General features: G+C 44.9%; 1 protein-coding gene across 4 annotated transcripts in view; it reads left to right on the top strand.

Moving 5' to 3' along the window:
• Msp300 (Muscle-specific protein 300 kDa) overlaps positions 1–20,399 on the top strand; it is a 62,915-nt gene that overhangs the window by 14,828 nt on the left and 27,688 nt on the right. For all 4 annotated transcript variants that reach the window (XR_013063610.1, XM_076692952.1, XM_076692951.1 and 1 more), the window contains exons 11-28: positions 41–1,724; positions 1,798–1,906; positions 2,051–2,065; positions 2,159–3,203; positions 3,265–8,805; positions 8,881–9,169; positions 9,241–9,760; positions 9,900–10,348; positions 10,423–10,618; positions 10,995–11,069; positions 11,649–11,801; positions 11,895–14,142; positions 14,205–15,498; positions 15,572–15,935; positions 16,035–16,643; positions 16,708–17,493; positions 17,608–19,548; positions 19,678–20,328. Coding sequence is in view for 3 of the 4 variants with exons in the window: in XM_076692952.1 (XP_076549067.1) it covers positions 41–1,724; positions 1,798–1,906; positions 2,051–2,065; positions 2,159–3,203; positions 3,265–8,805; positions 8,881–9,169; positions 9,241–9,760; positions 9,900–10,348; positions 10,423–10,618; positions 10,995–11,069; positions 11,649–11,801; positions 11,895–14,142; positions 14,205–15,498; positions 15,572–15,935; positions 16,035–16,643; positions 16,708–17,493; positions 17,608–19,548; positions 19,678–20,328 (17,969 nt within the window). In the remaining variant the exon portion in view is untranslated. The remainder of the gene's footprint in view (positions 1–40; positions 1,725–1,797; positions 1,907–2,050; positions 2,066–2,158; positions 3,204–3,264; positions 8,806–8,880; positions 9,170–9,240; positions 9,761–9,899; positions 10,349–10,422; positions 10,619–10,994; positions 11,070–11,648; positions 11,802–11,894; positions 14,143–14,204; positions 15,499–15,571; positions 15,936–16,034; positions 16,644–16,707; positions 17,494–17,607; positions 19,549–19,677; positions 20,329–20,399) is intronic.

Genomic DNA, 20,399 nt, shown 5'->3' with positions numbered 1-20,399 from the left:
TTTAATTTGCCTACAGAAACCATATTCCCGCTTATTACAGACAAAGAAGAAAGCGCAAGCATCGATCGTTTTATGAGAGAAACCAGCGAGAAGTGGAAGAGTGTTTCCATGGATCTTCGTTGCGTGCAAAGTATGCTGGAGGAGGTCGTAGCCTACTGGCGTCGCTGGAACGTCGTCTCCGACGAGTTCGAAGCCTGGTTGATGCGAGCAGAACCAGCTCTGAACCTCCCAGAAGAAGAAAGAATGGAGTTCTTCCAAGATATAAGCGTGTGGAAGGACAAACACCAACAGCTATCCGACACAGTTACCTTCCTCATCGCCACATCCGATGAACCAGTCGCTCTGCAATTGAAACAACGTTACTCGAACCTCGCTTCAAGATGGGAGTCCCTGTTCCAGGAAGCGAAACAGTACATGCGTGCTGGGGACGTGATACGAAACAGGAAGGACTACAGAGCTGGCGTGGAGACCCTGCAGAAGTGGCTAAGAAACGTCGAATCAGCTTTGTCAGCAACTGACCTGACCACCACTGAAAAGATCAAAGCCTATGGCGAGAAACTGCAAGTTTTCCATAACGAGGTGGAAGGTATCGAGGATCTCTTCAAGAGCATCAGCAAGAAGTTTCAAACGCTCATTCAAGATCTATCCCGTGATGAAGTGGACAAGATGATGAACACCTTGAAGAAAGAGAAAGAAGCTCTGGTGAAAGTACGAGCTTTAATTCCCATGCAACTACATTTATACCATCAGTTGTTGGTTCAACAGGAGTCCCTGGAAGCTGGACAAAAAGAAATTGCTACTTGGTTGGATGAAGCAGAGAGGATGTTGATGAGTATCGACTTATCTGGAGGCAGAGAATACATCCTGGCTCAGTTGGACCGTCACAAATCCTTCTTTTCAAGGACTCTGTACTACAAATCTATGTTAGAATCCAAGAACAAGGTTTTCACTAACATTGTAAAGTCTGTGGACAGCCATGCTGATGTGAGTACAGCAGAAGGTGGCAAGACCCTGAGGGAACTCAACGAACGGTTCAATAAAGTGTCCCAAGCTGCTCAGGTTTGGGAACTACGTCTGCAAGAAGCTGTCAGATGCTGGACCAAGTTCAAAGAATGCGAGAGACAAGTGTCCGAATGGTTGTCAGTAGCAGAGACCATGATCAACGACAAACATACCGACAATAGACGATCCATAGAGTATCACAAGAATTTCTTCAGCAACGTGAGCGAGAAATGGATCCAAGATTTCGCGAACGCTGGACAGGACTTGAAGAATATCCTGCCTGTTGAACAGCAAGCTCCAATCGTGGAAGCTGTGGAAGCTTTGCAAAAACGTTGGAAGGAAGTACTGACGTTCGCACCTCTTCATCTAATGAGACTCGAGTTCCGTCTTGACGAGACCACCTTCCTGCAGTATCTGAAGGGAATTGAAGTTGAGATCAATTCCGAGCAACAGGCTCTGATGAAGAATGATAACGTGGAAAGTATACTGCAGAGGAACAAGGAGTTCTTCGTGAATCGTGGCACAGTGCTGGAAGTGGAGAAGTGTTTGCAGACCCTGAAGAAGATCAGCCAGGCGTACAGCCAATTGCAACCCAGTGACACCAGTTTAGCCGAGGCTACTCAGAATGCTGAACGTTTGTGGGAGGAATCTGCTCAGAGAGTGGAACGTTTGAGGGATCAATTGAAACAAGTGCCTCAGCAATGGGCTGCTTACAAGAAGAAGTGAGTAGTTAGAAATTTGTTATTAAAATTAATAATCACTGCTAACTTCGACTGGTTCATATTTTCATTCTAGATTCGACGAGATGGTTCGATGGATGGACCACGTGGACAGCAATCTGAGAAGCATACTACACGAAGTGAACACACTGGAAGAATTCGAGACAGAGAAAACAATATTCCAGGTAAGGAAAGTTATTCTGTAGACTTAAAAATTCTGTATTCCAACAACGAATATGCATTGAGTCATAAAAATTCATTGAGGAGGTAATTTGAATCTATTTAAATACTTTCGTCCATTTTGTCCTTGCATTCTTCGTTCTGGATAGGTTCAAGTTTTAACGGTAAATATGATATAAAGGAAAAAATATTTCGTTTCAAAGTACGCTGGGTATTCTCAAAAAATGAAAATTATTTTTAACAATGTGTTTTATCAGAAAATATGCCGAGAAGCAGACAGCAAACGCGAGGAGATGAAATGGTTGGTTCAAACCTTGGACAGTCTGACCTCGAATCGTTCAGATCACGAAGCCCTTTCAGAACAGAATCGTCTCGAGCAATTGATCACTCGTTACAAGAATCTGATACCCACTATTGAAATTACCATGACGAAAACCGATATCTACTCAAAGAGTTACACGTACAGAAAGGAGGTACGCGAGGTGTGCACTCTTCTGCGCAAGGTTCGTGATCAGTCCAAGGTCGACGTGGTTGCCGAAGGTCCGGAGACCCTGCAGACCGCAGTGTCCCATCAGGAGAGTCGTCTGAGTAATCTGGAACAGCAGAGACCAAACATCGTCAGCATGTTGCAGCGTGGAAAAGATCTTCTAAAGGATCAACATGCTCCTCCATTCGTATCCCTCGAAGTTCAGCAACTGGAATCCAACTGGAACGACACGTACGGTCAAAGTGTAGAGACCTTGAAGACTCTGAAGAGCACTCAGAAACTATGGAACACCTATACAGAACAAAAAGAAGAGATCTTGAAGTTGATCGAGCAAGCCGATGAAGAACTAAGAAAGATCGATTCGAAGATCTATTTCAATGCTTCCGAAGCATCCTCCGATCTTCAGAATAAGCAAGACTTCAGTTCTACGTTGAGGAAATCAGCCGAAGAGTGGATGAAGAAGCTACAAGAAACGTACAGTCAGCTGACCGACGTGACACCCCCAGAGAAGAGGGAGGTTCTGAAGAAAGAGATCACGATTACAGAGAAACGAATGGAGACTACTATAAAGACCGTCGAAGAGAAGGTTGTTCATTTGCAAAAGCACAGCACCAGATGGAACAAGTTCCAGGCGAAATTGAATGAATTACAATCGTGGGCTCAACAGAGGACACCGCAATCAATTTCTGACGCAGCAAATCTGGCAACGACCCCCGAAGAGATGGTATACAGGACAGAAAGTTTGCAAAAGGAGATTCGAGAGAAGTACAGCACACTGGAGTTCCTCGAACTGGAAGCTGATCGTCTCGTGAAAGGTAAGTCGACTCGTTTAATAGGTATTCTTCGAAGAATAACGAGTTACATTTTCATTCACAGGCGGAGGTTACAGACCCGAGAACAGACCTCTATGCAGTGAGTTTTGCAAGCTCGAGAAGACCCTTGAAGTCTTGAAGAAGAGCATCGTGGTTCAACGACAGAGCGCTACTGAAAATCTAGAAACCTGGAAGGAGTACGAGAAGGGAATTAAAGAGTTGAAACCGTGGATCGAAGAGTCTGAATCAAAGGCTGCTACCATAGGCAGCAAACCTACCACCCTAGCTCAAGCAACTCAGATGCTGGAGGCAGCCAAGGCTTTCGAAATACGATGCCAGCAACACTTCCCTAGAATTCAAGATTTATCACTGATCAGTCAACGAATATCAGGTAGGACATCAGCATCCGACGAAGTGGACGCGGTTCACACTCGGTGGAACGCTGTCCATGACACAGCTGTGCAGACGACCACGAAGTTGGACAAGTTGGTCACCTCATGGAACAGCTTCGAGTCTGAGATCAAAGAATTCAACGAGTGGCTAGAAAGATCTGAAAGAACAGTACTCGTGGAGCCTAACACTCAAACACCTGAGGTATCAGTGTTGGAGAAGGAGTTAGCACGCTTGAAGGACTTCAACAAGAGCATATCCGATCACCAGGCTCAATTAATCTCCCTAACTCAGGTGTCTGATCACATCAGCCATGGTTTGTCTCTGGAAGGAGCGTCGAACTTGAAGAGTCGAGTGTCTGATATAAAATCCAGGGTCAGTAGACTGGCAGACACTGTCAGATTGCAGATCAACAAAGTCTCTGATTCCCTGTTAGCTCGTCAAGAGTTCCAGATGAAGATCACCGACTTCGAGAACTGGATGTCACGATTGAGGTCAAACATCGCTGAAATCAGTGATGCCAGCGTTGACACTGTAGACACGAATCTCCAGGCTGTCCACGCTTACATTCAGGAGCACTTTGAGAAGCAGCCGAGTTTTGCAGCCATCTACGACGAGGTCAAACAACTGTCCTCGAAAGGATCAGTTATGGAAGCGGCTGCTTTGGATGAAACATATACCACCTTGGCGAAGAAGTACAAAGCACTGGAGGATGACTTGCAGCAGAAGAAGAAGGGTCTGGAGAAGTGGATAGAATTGCTCAGCTGGTTAAACGATGCGAATGCTCAGTTGAGTCACTGCAAATACGAAGCAGAGGCTAGGAAACCAACTCTAGCTGACCTCGAAAGATTCTCTTCAGAGTTGCAAACCATCTACGATAAAATAGACAGCTGGAAACAGCACGTTCTACCTGACTCAGCAGTGAGTATTCAGATTAGGGACAAACAAGGAAAGCCTCTTTCAGCGGCGGATTTATTAAACGATCTGGAGAACAAAGCTATAGCCTTGAAGAATGAGATATCCGCGAAACGTGACAAGCTGGAGAACCTCGATGCCAGGTGGAACAACTTCAGAAGTTTGCAGCAAGAAATCACTGAGAAGATATTGAACACTCAAACAGCTCTTCAGGAAACAGTTTACAATGTTAATTCTTGTAAACAATTAGCACCTGCGGTGGACAAGATTGATCGATTGATCGAGGATCATCAGAAGAGAGAGCAGCAGAAAGAGATTCTTCATTTCGAGGGTAGTTCCTTGATGAAGGAGGACCAAAGGTCGACGACTAACATTCAGGTAGTTCTATCTTCGGTCGATGCTAATTGGGAGAAGGTCAATGAACTTCTACGAGAACAAAGGAAGAAATACGCCGACATGAACACAGACTGGAAGGCGTACGAAGAAGCAAAACAGAAGCTGAAGAAGTCGATCGAAGAAGCAAAGACTCTGTGCCGATCAGTTAAAGGTATACCTTACGACGTTACCCAAGCGAACATAGCTTTAGAGAAGCACAAAAAGGCATTGGAAACCTTGAAGAAGGGCAAACAATTCTTAGAGAAAATGGACACCAAAGCGCAACAGCTCATCAAGGAAACGTCTCTGATGCCTAGATTCGACTCCGATTTGATAGAAACAGACTTGACCGAGTCTCGACAGAATTATCAGGACATTTACAATGATATCAGTGAAAAATTGCAAGCATACGAGACTCAAGTGATCATCTGGAAACAGATAGAAGAATCCAAATCAGAACTAATCACATGGCTGACCAATACCAGTGACGTTTTGGCTTCTGCCAGCTCACGATTGGTAGATGCTGAGACTTGTCACGCGACCTTGGCAAGATACCGCGAAGAACTGCCAGGTTATCAGCAACTGTACCGAAATATCGTCTCGAAGATCGAGCAGTTGGTCAAACTGAACGATAACAAAGACATCCCTACATTAAACTCTTTGCACAAATTATTAGACGATCAATTCCTTATGGTCACCAATTATGCAGAGAAGCTCGAATCTCTGACGTCGACCTTGAACGAAAGAGAGAGAAATATCAGACAGGAGATGAAGAGATGCGGTGATTTAATTTCGAAGATCAGAGAGGACATCATCAAGTGTGATGATTTAACTGGCGAGAATACTAAGATTTTAGGCAGAATCAACAAGTGTCAAGAATTGAAAACAGAATTAGAACAGTGTGATTATGCCTTGTCGAAGGTCGAAGAGACCCTGACGACCATCGCCACAGAATACCAGGGTATCTTCAGATCGAGTCTGCCTAAAGAGCTTCAAGCTCTTCAGCTTCGAAGAGACGGTGTGGCCAGCCACGCGAACAAAGTGATCGCAACCTTGGTAGCATTCTTAACTAAACTCTATCACGAGAAGTTTGGAGCTCTTCAGCGTATGGTGGTGACTCTGAAAGAGAAGGTTGCTTGGTGCGAACCCGAGCAGAGCAGCGATCGTTACAATCTCGAAGTGAAAATGGCCTCACTGATGGACGTGGAGGCTGGTATCGCTGATTGTATCGCTAGAAAAGAGGACACCGACAATTCCTTGAAGCTTCTAGCGTCTGTGGAGAGCGCGGAAACGATGGAAGACTTGAAAACCGATAGGGACAAGGTCGAGGGGGACCTGGAGTCCCTGAAGTCTAGCTTCGGCAAGATTAAAAACGATCTGGAGCGAAACATTGCGCTGTGGCAGCGATACGAGCACACCTCGGAGAGCGTTTTATCATGGTTGAAGGAGAATGAGAATAAAATCAGAGCCGAGGCTTCGGCATTGCTGAACCTGGAGGACATCGAGCAGAAGATCTCAGAGATGAGCCAAGCCCAGAAAACAGTGATGGAGTATAACGCTGAATTGAAAGCACTCACTGCTCTAGCTGAAGACATCACCAAAGTCAGCTCCGAATCCAGAGTGAACCAGTACATAGTACACCTGAACACTCGTTACGACTATGTCCTGAAGTTCCTCTCCCAATACTTGGACAGGCTTAAAGAATTGAAGGACAACAGGGATCAGTATATCGCGAACAAGAAGAAACTCGAAAAATGGATCCAGAGTGCAGAGAAGACTCTGAAAGCATTCGATGAAATCACTGGACCAAAGCCTATCACTTTCTACCAATCTCGTTTGAAGGAGTTGAAAGCATTTGCTGAGGAACGAGAAGTTGGCCAAGCTATACTTAATAAAACCGCTGAAGCTGGCGAAGCTCTCTTCGCCAGGATCACTCCTGATCAGAGAGAAACAATTAGAGCCGAGGTGAGGAACTTCCGCAACCGAGTGGACGCCATGGCGGATCGCGCTAACGTGATCTATAAGAAGATAGAGAGTGACATGATGCACAGATCGTCGTTCGAAGATAAATTCTCGCAGGTGAAGCAATGGCTGGTGGACGCTCAGAATAAACTGGGCGAGAAACAGGAGCTGCTACCAACTTTGCAGGAGAAGAAGTTAGCTCTTCATCTGTACAGAGCCGTGGCACAGGACGTCACTGTTCATAAAAACATTCTCCAGCAGCTTCAAGAGAGACTGAGCACAGCACCCGACGACGATGCCAGTGAAATGCTGGGGAACGTGATAGAAGCCTACGAGAAACTGTCTAACGAAGTCGAAGGAAGGATCAATATTGCAGAGAAACACGTTTCCAACCACGAAGCTTATTTCCAGACATTCGAGAAGACCCGCGACTGGATCAACACAGTCATCAACGAAGGTACACCCATCATCGAGGACTTCTCGGTGGAAAGGGACACTGCTCAGAGCAAGATCTCGGCGATCGAGAGTCTATTGCAGCAAAAAGATGAAGGGGATCGAATCTTAGCTGACTGCAATCAGCAGATGAACATAGTTCTCGAGCAGACATCTATGCCGGGTCATTCGGCGCTGATAACGAACTTCGAGCAGCAGAGTAAGATCTGGAAGGACTTCCTGAAGAGATGCGTCATTGCCAGGGATAAATTGAAACAGATGTTCAGTCAGTGGTCCGAGTTCGAGAAGATAGTGGAAGGTCTGGAGGCTTGGATCAAGCAGATGGAGACTCAGCTGAAGGACCAGAGTCTGAAGAGCACCGAAGAAGCAAAGAGGTCTAATCTCCAGAGACTAAAATCTCTTGAAGAGAGCATCATCGCCAAAGGCAGTGAATTCAACGCCGCGATCGAGAAGAGTCAGAGCATCGAAGCTGAAGCTGATCTTGCTACCAGAGTCTCCAGGCAAACCACCAAGTACCAGGCTATCAAAAATCAAATTAAGGAAGCCGTGATGAGATACGAGCAATTCGTGAAGGAACACCATACATTCAACACGAAGTACGATCAATTATTGCAATGGATCACTGATATCCAGTCAGAGCTGAAGAAGCACAGTGAAATCGTGGGTGATCTATCGGTCTTACAGAGCAGACAGAAGCTTGTTCGCGATCTCGGTGACACTAGGACGAAGGAGAACGCTCGTTTCGAGTCTGTGATCGATCTAGGAGAGAAATTATACGTCCACACGTCTCCTGATGGTCGAGAGATCATCAGACAACAGTTAAGAAATTTAAGAACCTTGTGGGACGGATTCTCCGAAGAGCTCCAGAACACCACACAGAAGTTGGACCAGTGCTTAATGCAATTCGCAGAATTCTCCTTGTCTCACGAGCAACTAACTGCCTGGCTTCGGGATGTCGAACGAGCCATGCATCAGCACACTGAATTGAAGTGCACTTTGGAAGAGAAACGAGCACAGCTTCAGAATCACAAGATCATGCATCAGGAGATCATGTCCCATCAGTCCCTCGTTGAGAATGTTTGCGACAAGGCTCAGCAATTGGTCGATCAGACCAAGGACACGTCTCTGAACGTCTTCCTACCTTCCATCAAACAGCTGTTCCATAATATCGTGGCTAAGTCGAAGGATTTATTGGAGAATTTAGAGGACTGCGTGGAGAAACATCATCGTTTCAATCTCCAGGTGAAGAGTTTCTCGGATTGGTTAAATGGAGAACGAGAGAAGCTTGCAGAGTGCAATGACATCACTGGAGAACGTACGGATATCACTCGAAGGCTTGCTACTTTGGCGGGTTTGAAGGACGATCAGATGCAGGGAGCAGAATACCTGGAGAAATTAAAAGAACTCAGCGACATTGTGATCAAAAGAACCGCGCCTAAGGGTTGGGACACTATTAATAAGGAGATTAGCGTTTTGGAGAGCAATCTTCGTCAATACTTGAGCGAAATAGGTAAGTATCCTTCAACTTTGAATGATTCTTCTAGTACGAATACCAAAAGAAATCATTTGTTCCTATATTATACAGAATCAGTGGAGGAGAAGCAAAAAGCAGCCTTGCAAAAATGGCAGGACTTTGAAGATAAATTGGAGGCACACACAAAGTGGTTCTGTGCCATGGAAGCTGCGTTCAGAGACCAGCAATTGCAACCCACTTTACAGGACAAGGAAGCTCGTTTGCAGACTTTGAAAGAGAAACGCGACGCCATACTGAAAGAAGAATCCAAGATTGATGAGTTTGTCGACAAGTCTCATAGTTTGCTCCATGCCAGTGGTGTTGATCGTATAAAACCTCTGATCTCCCAAATTAGCAAGAGGTTAATTACAAACTCTCTAACTTCATTATTGATCAGGGGTAGAAAGGTAAAATTTAAATCTTCAATTTCAGATACCAATTGTTACACGTCCTCAGTAAAGAGGTAGTCACTCGATGTCAAACCATCGTGGATGACCACCGTGCCTACGAAGAAAAATTGAAGGTCATCGATGCCTGGCTCACTCAGTTGGAGCAAAGTTTAGCCAGCCTGAAGAAGGAGGAAGCTGGTGGGAACCTGGAAGAGAAGGTTTCCCGTCTGCAGATCCTGCTCGCTGAAAAGGAGCAAGGTGAACATCGACTGGGAGGTCTGATATCTTTTGGAGAAAGAATCCTAGCTGATACATCGGCTCAGGGACGAGAACTGATTCGTCATGAATTGAGACAAGCTCGAGAACGATGGGACAAGCTGGTGGAAGGAATAGCTGAGCAACAGAAGAAACAGGATGCTCAGTCTTTGCAATGGTCCAATTATCAAGAGACTCTGCAACAAATTCTGGCCTGGTTGGACACTATGGAGAGGTCTGTGAAACAGGACTCCTCGATCATCTGGTCGTCTCTTCAGGAAATTAAATCGAAGTTGTTGAAGAGCAAGGTAATTCTATTTTTCATAAAATGATCAGAAAATTTTTTAGATGGGCAGTGTTTATTTTCTGAAGAAAATAATATTGAGAGTTTTGAAGGTTTCACGATTTGATCTGATTAATAGATGAAGAAACATTTTCTTCTTCTAGGGAATGCATCAAGAAATCTTGGCATATAAACGTATCATCGAAGGAGTCTCAGAGAAAGCCAATGCTCTGTCTTACACAGCTCAAGCACCATCTGACGCTCAACAGAAAGCTGCCTCCGTTTCCGGTCGATACGATGACCTGGTTGAGATGTCCCAGAAAAATATATCCAATTTGGAAACTCTTCTAGACACGTTCCAACAATTCTACGACCTTCAGAAATCCTATCAGGATTATCAGAAACAGCAATGGGAACAGTTGGCCAATTACAGTGATTACACAGGAAACAAGGCTGCTCTTCAAGCTCAGTTGGCTAAGATCATGGAACTTCAAGATGGTCAAAGAGAAGGAGAATTGAAATTAAACATCCTCAGTGAACACGTAGCACAGAGTGCTCATAATTTATCCCCTAGATCATTAGAATCCATGGAAAGAGACCTGGCTACGTTAAGGTAAGAAAAATGAAATTCTGTAAAGAAAATTGTAAATCATTTTTCTATGAATTCTAAATTCATTTTTGGAACAGATTCGAGCAGAAGAAGTTTGCTACTGCGGTGAACGATATTATTCGGTGCATCGAAGAGAGAATCCAACAATGGAGCGAGTATGAGAATTCTTTAGAGAGATTGTTAGCATGGTTGACTGATGCAGAGTCTTCTTTGAAGAATTATTCGTTGAAGAATACTTTGGATGAGAAACAGGAACAGCTTGAAAAATATCAGGTAATATTTTAATTAAAAAGAAGAAATTATTAGTGCACACCTTACGTTCCGTTCTTTTTTTCGCTTCTTTTTAAGAATATTTTGTTGAACCCTTTTTTTGTTTCCTATGGGGATTATTTAATACTGTTTTACCAATATTTTACGAAATAATAAAGGATTACATAAATTTTCAAAGAGTTAAGGCATACTTAGTTTAAATTGTGGAGAGCTGCTGCAATTCTCATAATCTGAAAAAGGGTTAAATATAAAATTCCACCCCCAAATACATAATATAATGTGAGGTAGCGTATTTGAATTTATTAAGAAGAGGAAAAGATACGAGAGAGAGATGAGGTTGTCGTTAAATTCAGGCATTGTATTTGGAAAACTTTCTTAGGCACTACAAAAAACTGCCTTGTCGTGGGACACGGAAGTGACGGAACTGGTGGCCCTCGGCGACCACCTGGATCAAGTAAGAATAAAATCAATCCTGAAAACTCTTCAGCAAGGCGTGGATGCTTTCTTTTCTACGAATCTCTCATTATTGTCCCCTTCTCGCGTTCTCCTTTCATCTTTCTTTGCACTGTATCTCTCTGTTATCTTCTTTCTTCTATTCTTTTCTTATTTCAGTGTGATTTGTACATGAAGATATTCAATGTACTTAATTGGAAAGTTGTTGACAGATTTCGGAAGACTTGTTACACACCTCTCACACTGTTATACTTACATTTTCTGAAATTTCACAAGCGTCTTAACACGTACTCAAGGATTTCAATCGTTTCTACTTCGATGCACGCAGACCTGTTGTTTCAAGCATGCTTGATCGAAGAATCGTGTTTCAACCTGTCGATTGATTGAATTCATACTGACTAGGGAACATTGTTTTTTACCATTATACATACAAGAACACAACATGTACATAAAACAAGTTCAATGTCAAGGTGTTTTCATAGGGACAGAAAATGACCTAATTTGCTCAGTGCATTATATGAAACAAGTGGTGCATCCTAAACAAATGTACTTTACACCTAAAGATATCTTTTATTCATAGATATTGATCGTGAATCTCCGGCAAAACGAGGCTGAATTCGACAAAATGAGTGATGAATCATCAGAACTGATGCAAATCAGTGGTGAAACCAGGTTCTCTGCCAGTGTCCAGCAAATCACCTCTCGTTTCCAGTCCATCCAAGCAACTGCTAAGGTAAACTAACAAAAACTTACCTCTTTCATCATCCACTCTAGCATTGATCAGTTCAAATAAAGAGCCTGTGAATTTGCATCCTTTGAATTATAGGAACTGGTGAAGAAATGCGAACAAGCAGTGGCAGACCACGCAGCCTACCTAGAACGCTACAAACAATGCTCAGAATGGCTAGCAAACACACGAGTCACCTATCAGTCCATCAAAGAAGACATCAGTGGCACTCGTCTAGAACTCTCCTCGAACGTGGCAACCCTGAAGGATCTTCTAGCCCGCCAATCCTCTGCAACTCTCCTCATAAACAACACAGTGGAAGCTGGAGAGCGATTGTACCCTACGACAGGCATGGAAGGCAGAGAAATCGTTCGTCAGCAACTCTTAGATCTTCAGCAAGCCTTCGAGGAACTGTACGACGGCGTAGCCTCGACCGAACGTGAATTACAATCCAAGATTTCACGATGGTCAGGTTTCGACGATTCCAACGAGGCATTCGAGAAGTGGTTGAAGACCATCGAGGCTCAACTGAAACCAGAAATAGAATTGAAGACCACACTGGACGAGAAACGAGCCCAGTTGCAAATTTATCGCACGTTCTTGCACGACGTACAGTCTCATCAACAAGACCTACTCGATCTTCGCGACAAGGTTGACAATCTTCCCGATTCCACCGACAAGGTGCATCAAACTTTGAAGAAACTGAACGACAGACACGCTACAGTGTTGAAACGAGCCGCTGCGTTCGTTGAAAGGTACGAAGGCATCGTCAGTGATCATCAACAATACAGCAAGGCTGTTTTAGACACCCACGAATGGTTAGACGCGACCCACAATGCGGTTATCCTTTGGGGTGACACAGAACTTGAGCGAGTGTCTCTTCACACGAATCTTGATCGTCTGAAGAACCTTCTTCAGAGTCTACCCGAGGACAAACCAAGGGTTCAGCAAATAAGGACACTGGGAGAGAAGGTGATCCCAGGTACTTTGGAGTCGGGTCAGATTAACATTCGTTCACAGATAGATTCCTCTCAACAAGAATGGGAGAGCTTGGTCACAGCTGTGAAGTCCACTATCGAGACTCTGGAGAACAAACTTCAGCAATGGAACGAGTTTGAGACGTCCAAGGAGAGGTGTCTTGCCTGGATGAGGGAAACCGACACGAAGCTTCACGCTGTCGACTTGAAGCCCACTTTGCAGGAGAAGAAGGAACAACTTGAGTTCCTCCGTACTCTTCAGGGTCAAGTTCGCGCGAAAGAATTGGAGATCGACGCAGTCACAGAGAAGGCTCAACAACTTCACAAGAACATAACTTCTCGTACTACCCACATGTCAGAACTGAGCATCAAGTACCAGCAGATCTCGAACAAGGTCAAGGACTTGAACAGTCGCTGGCATCAGTATGTCACTACCCATCAGGAATTCGACAACCAGATGGCAGAGTGTACCAGATGGTTGGACGACATCAGAAAGAAACTGGCTTACTGCTCAGACTTGGGTGCATCCTCGCAGAAGGACCTGGAGAACAAAATGGAAATTGTTCAGGATCTGTTACTTTACAAAGAGGATGGTTTCGCGAAGGTTCAAGGAATCGTAGAACTAGCACAGGCTGTCTTAGCGAACACTGCACCGACTGGGCACAAAGCCATCAACGATGCTGTTGGAAAGCTTCAGGAACAGTGGAGCGCTTTGGCATCGAAGATGTTGGAGACCAAGACCAACCTGGACGACTCCATCAACAAGTGGGCTGGTCTTTTGGAGCAAATACAATCCATGAATAAGACAGTGGACTACATGGAGACGGCCTTGAACGAATTCATACCCTTCCAAACAACCATGTCCGAGAAGAGGTGCCAGTTGGAACGTATAAAAGCTCTTGAAGAGAAGGTCCGATGCGAGAACATAGAAGTGGACAGTCTGAAGATCAAGGTCGCTGAGATGATCGCCAGTGGACCTCAAGGCTTAGCAGCATCACAGGCCCAGAGTATCTTAAATAGATTCGATACATTGTTTGAGAAAATTAAATCATTGCTGGTGGAAAGAGAAGAACAGTACAAGGATCATCGACTATACAAGGAAGCTCACGATGACATAATTAACTGGTTGAGTCGTGCTAGAGAAAAGATCGCATCTATGAAACAGAGACCTTTAAGCGATAAATTGGCTATCGAGAACGCAGTCGCTCCTTTAGAAAGCTTGTTGAATAAGAAGGCCCAGGGAGAGTTGCTGGTGGAACAACTTCAGCATACTGAGAAGGTCGCCAGCGCCAGTACCAGTCCTCAGGGTCAAGAAATCCTGAAGAAGGAGGTCCGAGCTTTGACCCAGAGTTTCGAGGAATTGTTCAGAGGTAAGGGGATTATTTTAATATTATTTGAATTTAATTAACTCACGTTCACACTGGTATTCCAGAAATCAAGCAGCAGAAGGACAAGCTGGAACAAACCGTCAGTCAATGGCGCGATTACAAGGACGAATACGAAAGACTAAGCGATTGGTTGCAACAGTTCGACATTCTCATTAAGGCACAGAAGAACTCCCTGTTACCAAACGTGAAGGAGAAAGAGAAGCAGGTGCAGGAAGTGAAGGAGATACTGGAGAACCTGCTCAAAGGCCAAGAGCAGATCGATAGGTTCAATAAGACAGCCTCGGGTCTGCTCTCCTCTCACCTGGACACTTACATAAACAACCAGCTGCGTCTTTTGAACTCACGATACCAGGTTCAAGTGAATCTTGCCAAAGACGTGTTAAACAAAGTGGAGACAAATTTGGCCCAGCACAAAGAGTACGAGGCTAACTTGGCGAAGACACGCGCGTGGATAGAGAACGCGAAGCAGATCATTCGGAAAGGAACGGAAGCTGCCTCTACCAGTAGTCGCGAAGAATTACAAAACAGACTGGATAATATTCAAGAGTTGCTGAGGAAGCGAGAGGAGGGTCAGAACCTGGTACACCTAACTGTGAATTGTGGCGAGAAGGTGATGAGGAACACCAGGTCGGACGGTCGCGAAGAGATCAACGCGCAGTTGAAGGAGATCCAGAACGACTGGGAGAGACTAGTGAAGAAGATTTCGACCACCAAGGTCCATTTGGAGACCAGTTTGCTCCAATGGGCAGACTACAGCTCGTCTTATTTGCAACTTCAGCAATGGATCAATGACAGAGAGGCAAAGTTGCAGCAGGTTGCGACCAGGAAAGGTCTAGCTGGACTGAGTTCCTTGGCCATTGGCGAAAGGAAGGCGAACCTGAGGCAGACCAACAGTATCGTCCAGGACATCGTAGCCTTTGAACCCATGATACAATCTGTCACTACTAAAGCGGAGGATCTTCGGCAGGCTACACCAGCCACCGAGATCTCGATCAAATACAAGACCCTGAGCAAACAGGCGCAAGAATTATACGCGAAACAGAAGGAGACTGTTGAGCAACATCAATCCTTCATCGACAGTGGCAACGAGTTCATTCAATGGATACGAGCAGCTAAAGAGAGACTTGGGAAGTATTCAGAACCCACAGGTGACAAGGAGTGTCTGGCGAATAAGATCACTCAGTTAAAGGTTCTCCAAAGCGAGTTACCAGAGGGTCAGAAGAAGCTGCAGCATGCATTGGAACAAGGAAACGCTGCTTGCCAGATCGCTGACGAAGAAGACAAAGAAATAATTGAAGAGAAAGTAGCGTTGTTGCAGGAAGAGTACGATAGCTACGTGTAAGTAGAAGATATTGGTAAATCTTTGGTGTCTAATGAAAATCACATTGCTAAGATACGTTTTTTATTATAGGGATTCGTTGAACCATACGAAGAGCTTATTAGAAGAAGGCATCGTGCTATGGACTGTATACGAAGATCAATTCTCCGAGGCAACCGAATGGCTCACTCAGACTGAACAGCTGGTGCAATCCTTCAACAAGTTACAGGATAGCTTGGAGGAGAAGAAGAATGTCCTTGAACAATTCCAGATTCACCTGCAGACGTTGTTCGACTGGCAGAAGGAGCTCGATGCTTTGAACATGAAAGCTCAGATACTGTTGGACACCTGTGCTGATACCAGGGTCTCCAATGCTATCACCCAATTTACCACCAAGTACAATGCACTTTTGTCTCTGGCCAAGGAGATAATGAGACGATTGGAGCTACATTACCAGGTATTGGATTCGAACTAATAAAGATTCTGTCTCTGACACTCCTGCTTCTACAATTCTTCCTTCGTTGAAATAAAACCACCCGCATCCCTTCATTTTCAGGAACACCAACAGCACAATACCCTGTACCAAGAGTGCCAGGACTGGATCGAGCGAACTCGAGACAAACTAAGCGAATGCAAAGAGATTCCAAGTACCTTAACCGAAGTGAACAATAAATTACACACCTGCAAAGCCATCAGACAGTCCCTGGAGCAAGGTCAAAACAAACTGCGTTACGCTCTTGAGCTAAAGGAAAAAGTAATCATGAATACAGAGCAAAATGGAGCAGCGAAGATTCAGGAAGACACAGAGAACCTGAAGACAGAGTTCGAGAAATTGCTGGTGAATGTAGAGGACATCAGACAGAAACTCGCAGCAAGGGCAACCGCGTTGGAGGAGCTGAATAAGATCCATCGACTCACTACCGATTGGATCGAGGAGATCGAGGGCAAGATCCAACCGGGTGAAATGTATAAGAATGATCTGAGCGAGAAAAAAGCGGTTTTGGAGAAATATAAGACAGTGCAGAGAGATATTCAAGGACACGGTGAAACAGTGGATCGTTTGAAGGCTCGTCTTGCTGAAGACTCCAGCATACCAGTTGGTCCTTACCAATCTACCATCGCGAAATACGATGAATTGAATAAACTGATCGCTGAGAAAATAAAGGTAGGTATTCTGTGCTTGTTTCTGTTCATTTTTAAACTTCATTTGCGATTATTAAATTCTTTAGAACCTGGAGGAGCAAGTGAACGACCATGAAAAGTTCCAACAAGCCCACAACGAGGCAGCCGACTGGGTTCGACACACAAAGCTGGAATTGCAACAAAACTGCGACACCCATGGTGAAAAGGATCGAATCATCGAAAGGGAGAACAAAGTGAACCAAATCATTGCTTCTCTTCCCAAAGGAGAAAATCTGATCTCTAAAGTGATCCAACTAAGCGACGCTGTAATTGCTAGCACCGGTCCGGAAGGCCAGGAGACCATAAAACAGGATGTGAAACAGTTGCAAGCAAACTGGAAATCCTTGCAAGCACAGTGTCACGAGTCGCAGAAGACCTTGTCCAATTGCATCTCCAGTTGGTCTCAATTCACAGCTGCGTTGGACAGCATGAAGAGATGGATAGATCACTTCCAGAAGAAGGTGAACGACGAACAGGCGAAGGAGAACAAGACTCCAGAAGACCTGGTTCGTTGTAAGAGTCTTGTAGAAGAAGCTATCCAACAGAAGCCTGTTCTGGAGGATTTGAATGATAAATGCGAAGCTCTGTTGGAAATGAGTGCCTGCAGTTGGGCTCGTGACAAGACTGTCCAACTGCAGTCTGCGTATACATCTTTGCTGACGGATATGCAAGGTCTGGTTTCCCGGGTGGAGAAGAATCTTTCTGATCATACAGAGTTCCTAAAAGCGAAGAAGGAAATGGAAGAGTGGTTACGTATTGCACGAGGGTCGGTGCAGGACTGCATGGGTGTTGGAGACGTTGAATGGGCGAAAGACAAATTGGAGACCATTAAAGTGAGTTCTTTCTTGATATTTTTATGAGAATTTTTAATTAAACAATTCTTCGCAGTCATCCAAATTCTACCTCAGCGATTTTTTAAAAATTATTATTATCCATTTCTTTCATAGATCGTTGCAACGAGGATCACAGAGGGCCAACACTTACTCTCAACCCTCCAAGATGCATTCACAAAAGCAATCGACACCGCAGTCCCAGAGCAACAGGAGCAATTAAGATCAGACATGGCCGGCCTCCTCTCAAGCTGGGAACAATTAAGCATCGACCTGAACACAGTTCAAGCGCAGCTGAAATCCTTACTGAATCGCTGGGAAGATCACAGCGAGGCCCATGGAAAATTGAAACGTTGGTTGGAAGTAACAGAGAAGAGTATCCAAGAGCTGCCAGACACGAAGGGAGAATTTGGCGACATGAAGACGTTATTGGAACGTTATGGGCATATCAAAGAAGAGGTCCGAAAGAAGAAGTCCGAGTTGGATCATCTGATGGAAGAAGCCGAAGAATTATCAAAATTGGCAAAGAAGAACACACCTCTGGAACAAACGAAAGAATTGCTGAATCGTTGGCAAAGTTTAAGCAGCACCGTCGACGAAAGAGAGAAACTGATCGAGAATGAGATACAAGAGTACAACGCTTACCAGGCAGCCTTGCAAGAGACCGGAAGTTGGTTGTTGCTGATATCCTTCCGACTGATGGGCCACAATTCACTGTACATTACTAACAAAGAGCAAACGGTCTCGCAAATTCAACAACACGAGAATTTACTTGTTGAAATCGAGAACTACGCGAGTGTACTCGACGACCTGAAGCTGAAAGGAAACGGGCAGATCACTCGTTACGTGGCTGCGAACCCGGAAATCAAAACCATCATCGAAACCCAGCTGCAAAATATGCAAGAGAGTTACAATTCTCTACTGAACACCGCGTTGCAGATCAAGAAACGATTAGCCGAGTCTCTGGTGAAATTCCAAGAGTACGAGAACACTTTGGAGAGCATCATGAAGAACCTGGACGCGTACGAGCCTGAAATCGCCCAGGAAATGGAAGCGCCGTTGGATACTCTTGAAATGGCGAAACAGCGATTCGAAACAGCGCGGACCTTGCACAATAAGCTTCAAGGCGAGAAGACGCGATTAGCTTTGGCGGTGGAAGCTTGCGAAGCCGCGGTTGCGTGCGTGTCCAGACCAGGAAGTCCTCTGGATGCTCCAGCTGTGCAAATCCCAGCGAGGGAGGTGGAGGTTCGAAATAAACTTGAGGAATTGATCGACCAAGCGCAAGGACATCTGATGAATGTCACCAAGTCTCTGCACGATCTCGAAGAGCAGACCCGACAGAAAAACGTCCTTCGAGCCTGGATAAATCAGCAACGAGCCTTGTGCGCCGAATGGAAGTCTCGGCCAGCGAAATTGCGTTCCGAAGCCGCGCACGCTGAATTGCAGGCGATGAACGATCTTCTGGGGAACGTTGGCGAACGCAGAACGCACGCGTTGACCGAGCTGTCCCTCCACGAAGGCGATCACGACATCGAGGAAGGTCTGAACAAACTTGAATCGGAATTGACCGATGCCATAGCTGGAAAACAAGCTGCTCAGGATTTAATTCAAAAGTATCGCTCGCAAGTGCAAACTGTTCAATCCTGGTTGGACGCGTTGTCGAAGAAGGTGGACGTGATCGAGAAAGGCAACGGACAGACGATCGGACAGAAGATATCGAGTGTGAAAGAGATCACAGCTGAGTTTGAATCTCAAGGACCTGGGAAGTTGAACGAGGTGAAGAGCCTCGGTGATCAAGTGATGGATTCCGTGAGCAACCTGGATTCTCAGCAAATCGAGGAACAGATTAAATCGGTGGAGAGAAGATACGCTGATATCGCTAAGAAGCTGCAGAGAAAGGGACAGGTGCTGGACATGACGGCTCAGGGTATAGAAGCGACAAGACAAGAAATTGAAGAGAACAGAGATTGGATACAACAGAAGAAAGAACAGGTTCAATTGTCGGAACCAGTGGGATATGATAGCAAACAGGCTGAAGAGAGACTCCTGGCTCTGAAGGTATTTTGATAAAAAATTTAATTTATCAAATCTTTGCTAACTGAAAATTTAAATTTCTCTTCTATTTTTCTAGATATTATTTTATCCAGCACATTTGTTTGGAAATTCAAGCGAGCTTATATGTTTCAGGCGATGCTGAAGGAAGCTGAAGGAAAGCAGCTGGTGATCGACACCTTGGAGAAACGAGTTGGAAACATGCAAAACGAACTGGAAACCAACGAGCAGCAGCAATTGGAGAACGAGACGAAAGCTCTGCGCGGAGAACAGGCACAACTCTGCACCCTGTTAACCGAAGGAATTTCTACAGCTACCGCTGCTGCTGATGCTCGTCGCAAATTCGAAGCTGATTTGGAACGTGCCCGAGCTTGGATCAAGTCTAAGAGCAACAACCTGAAGAAACTCAGCGGTTACTTACCTCTGAAGGCTGCGAAAGTGGAGCAAGATATCGTGCAGCACAATGAATTGGAATCGGATATCGATTCCTTCAGCGAGAAAGATCTAAATGATATTTTGAAGCATGGACATAATTTGCTGAAGGAATGCAACGACGATGATCGAGCTAAATTAGAAGGTGTCTTGAACGAATTGAATAAGGACTACGATGAGCTGAAGAGCGAAGCTCGTGAGAAACAGGCAGCATTGGCGGACCTTCTTCAGGGTCGCAAAGCATTCGAGAGTGAAATGGATAAATGTAAGAGATGGGTTAACGAGGCTGAAGTAGCTATTTCTTCGGATCTACGAACGTCCAGTATTGATATTCTGCGAGAACAACTTGCTAAGGTAATTTGTTAAAAGAATTTTTCATTCGAGTGCTAATTAGATTTTAATGTCCATCGATAATTAACTAATTT

The sequence above is a fragment of the Osmia lignaria genome, chromosome 16 (genome assembly GCF_051020975.1).
Source record: "Osmia lignaria lignaria isolate PbOS001 chromosome 16, iyOsmLign1, whole genome shotgun sequence".
NCBI classification, from domain to species: domain Eukaryota; kingdom Metazoa; phylum Arthropoda; class Insecta; order Hymenoptera; family Megachilidae; genus Osmia; species Osmia lignaria.
This window is presented reverse-complemented; position numbering and strand designations above follow the sequence as displayed.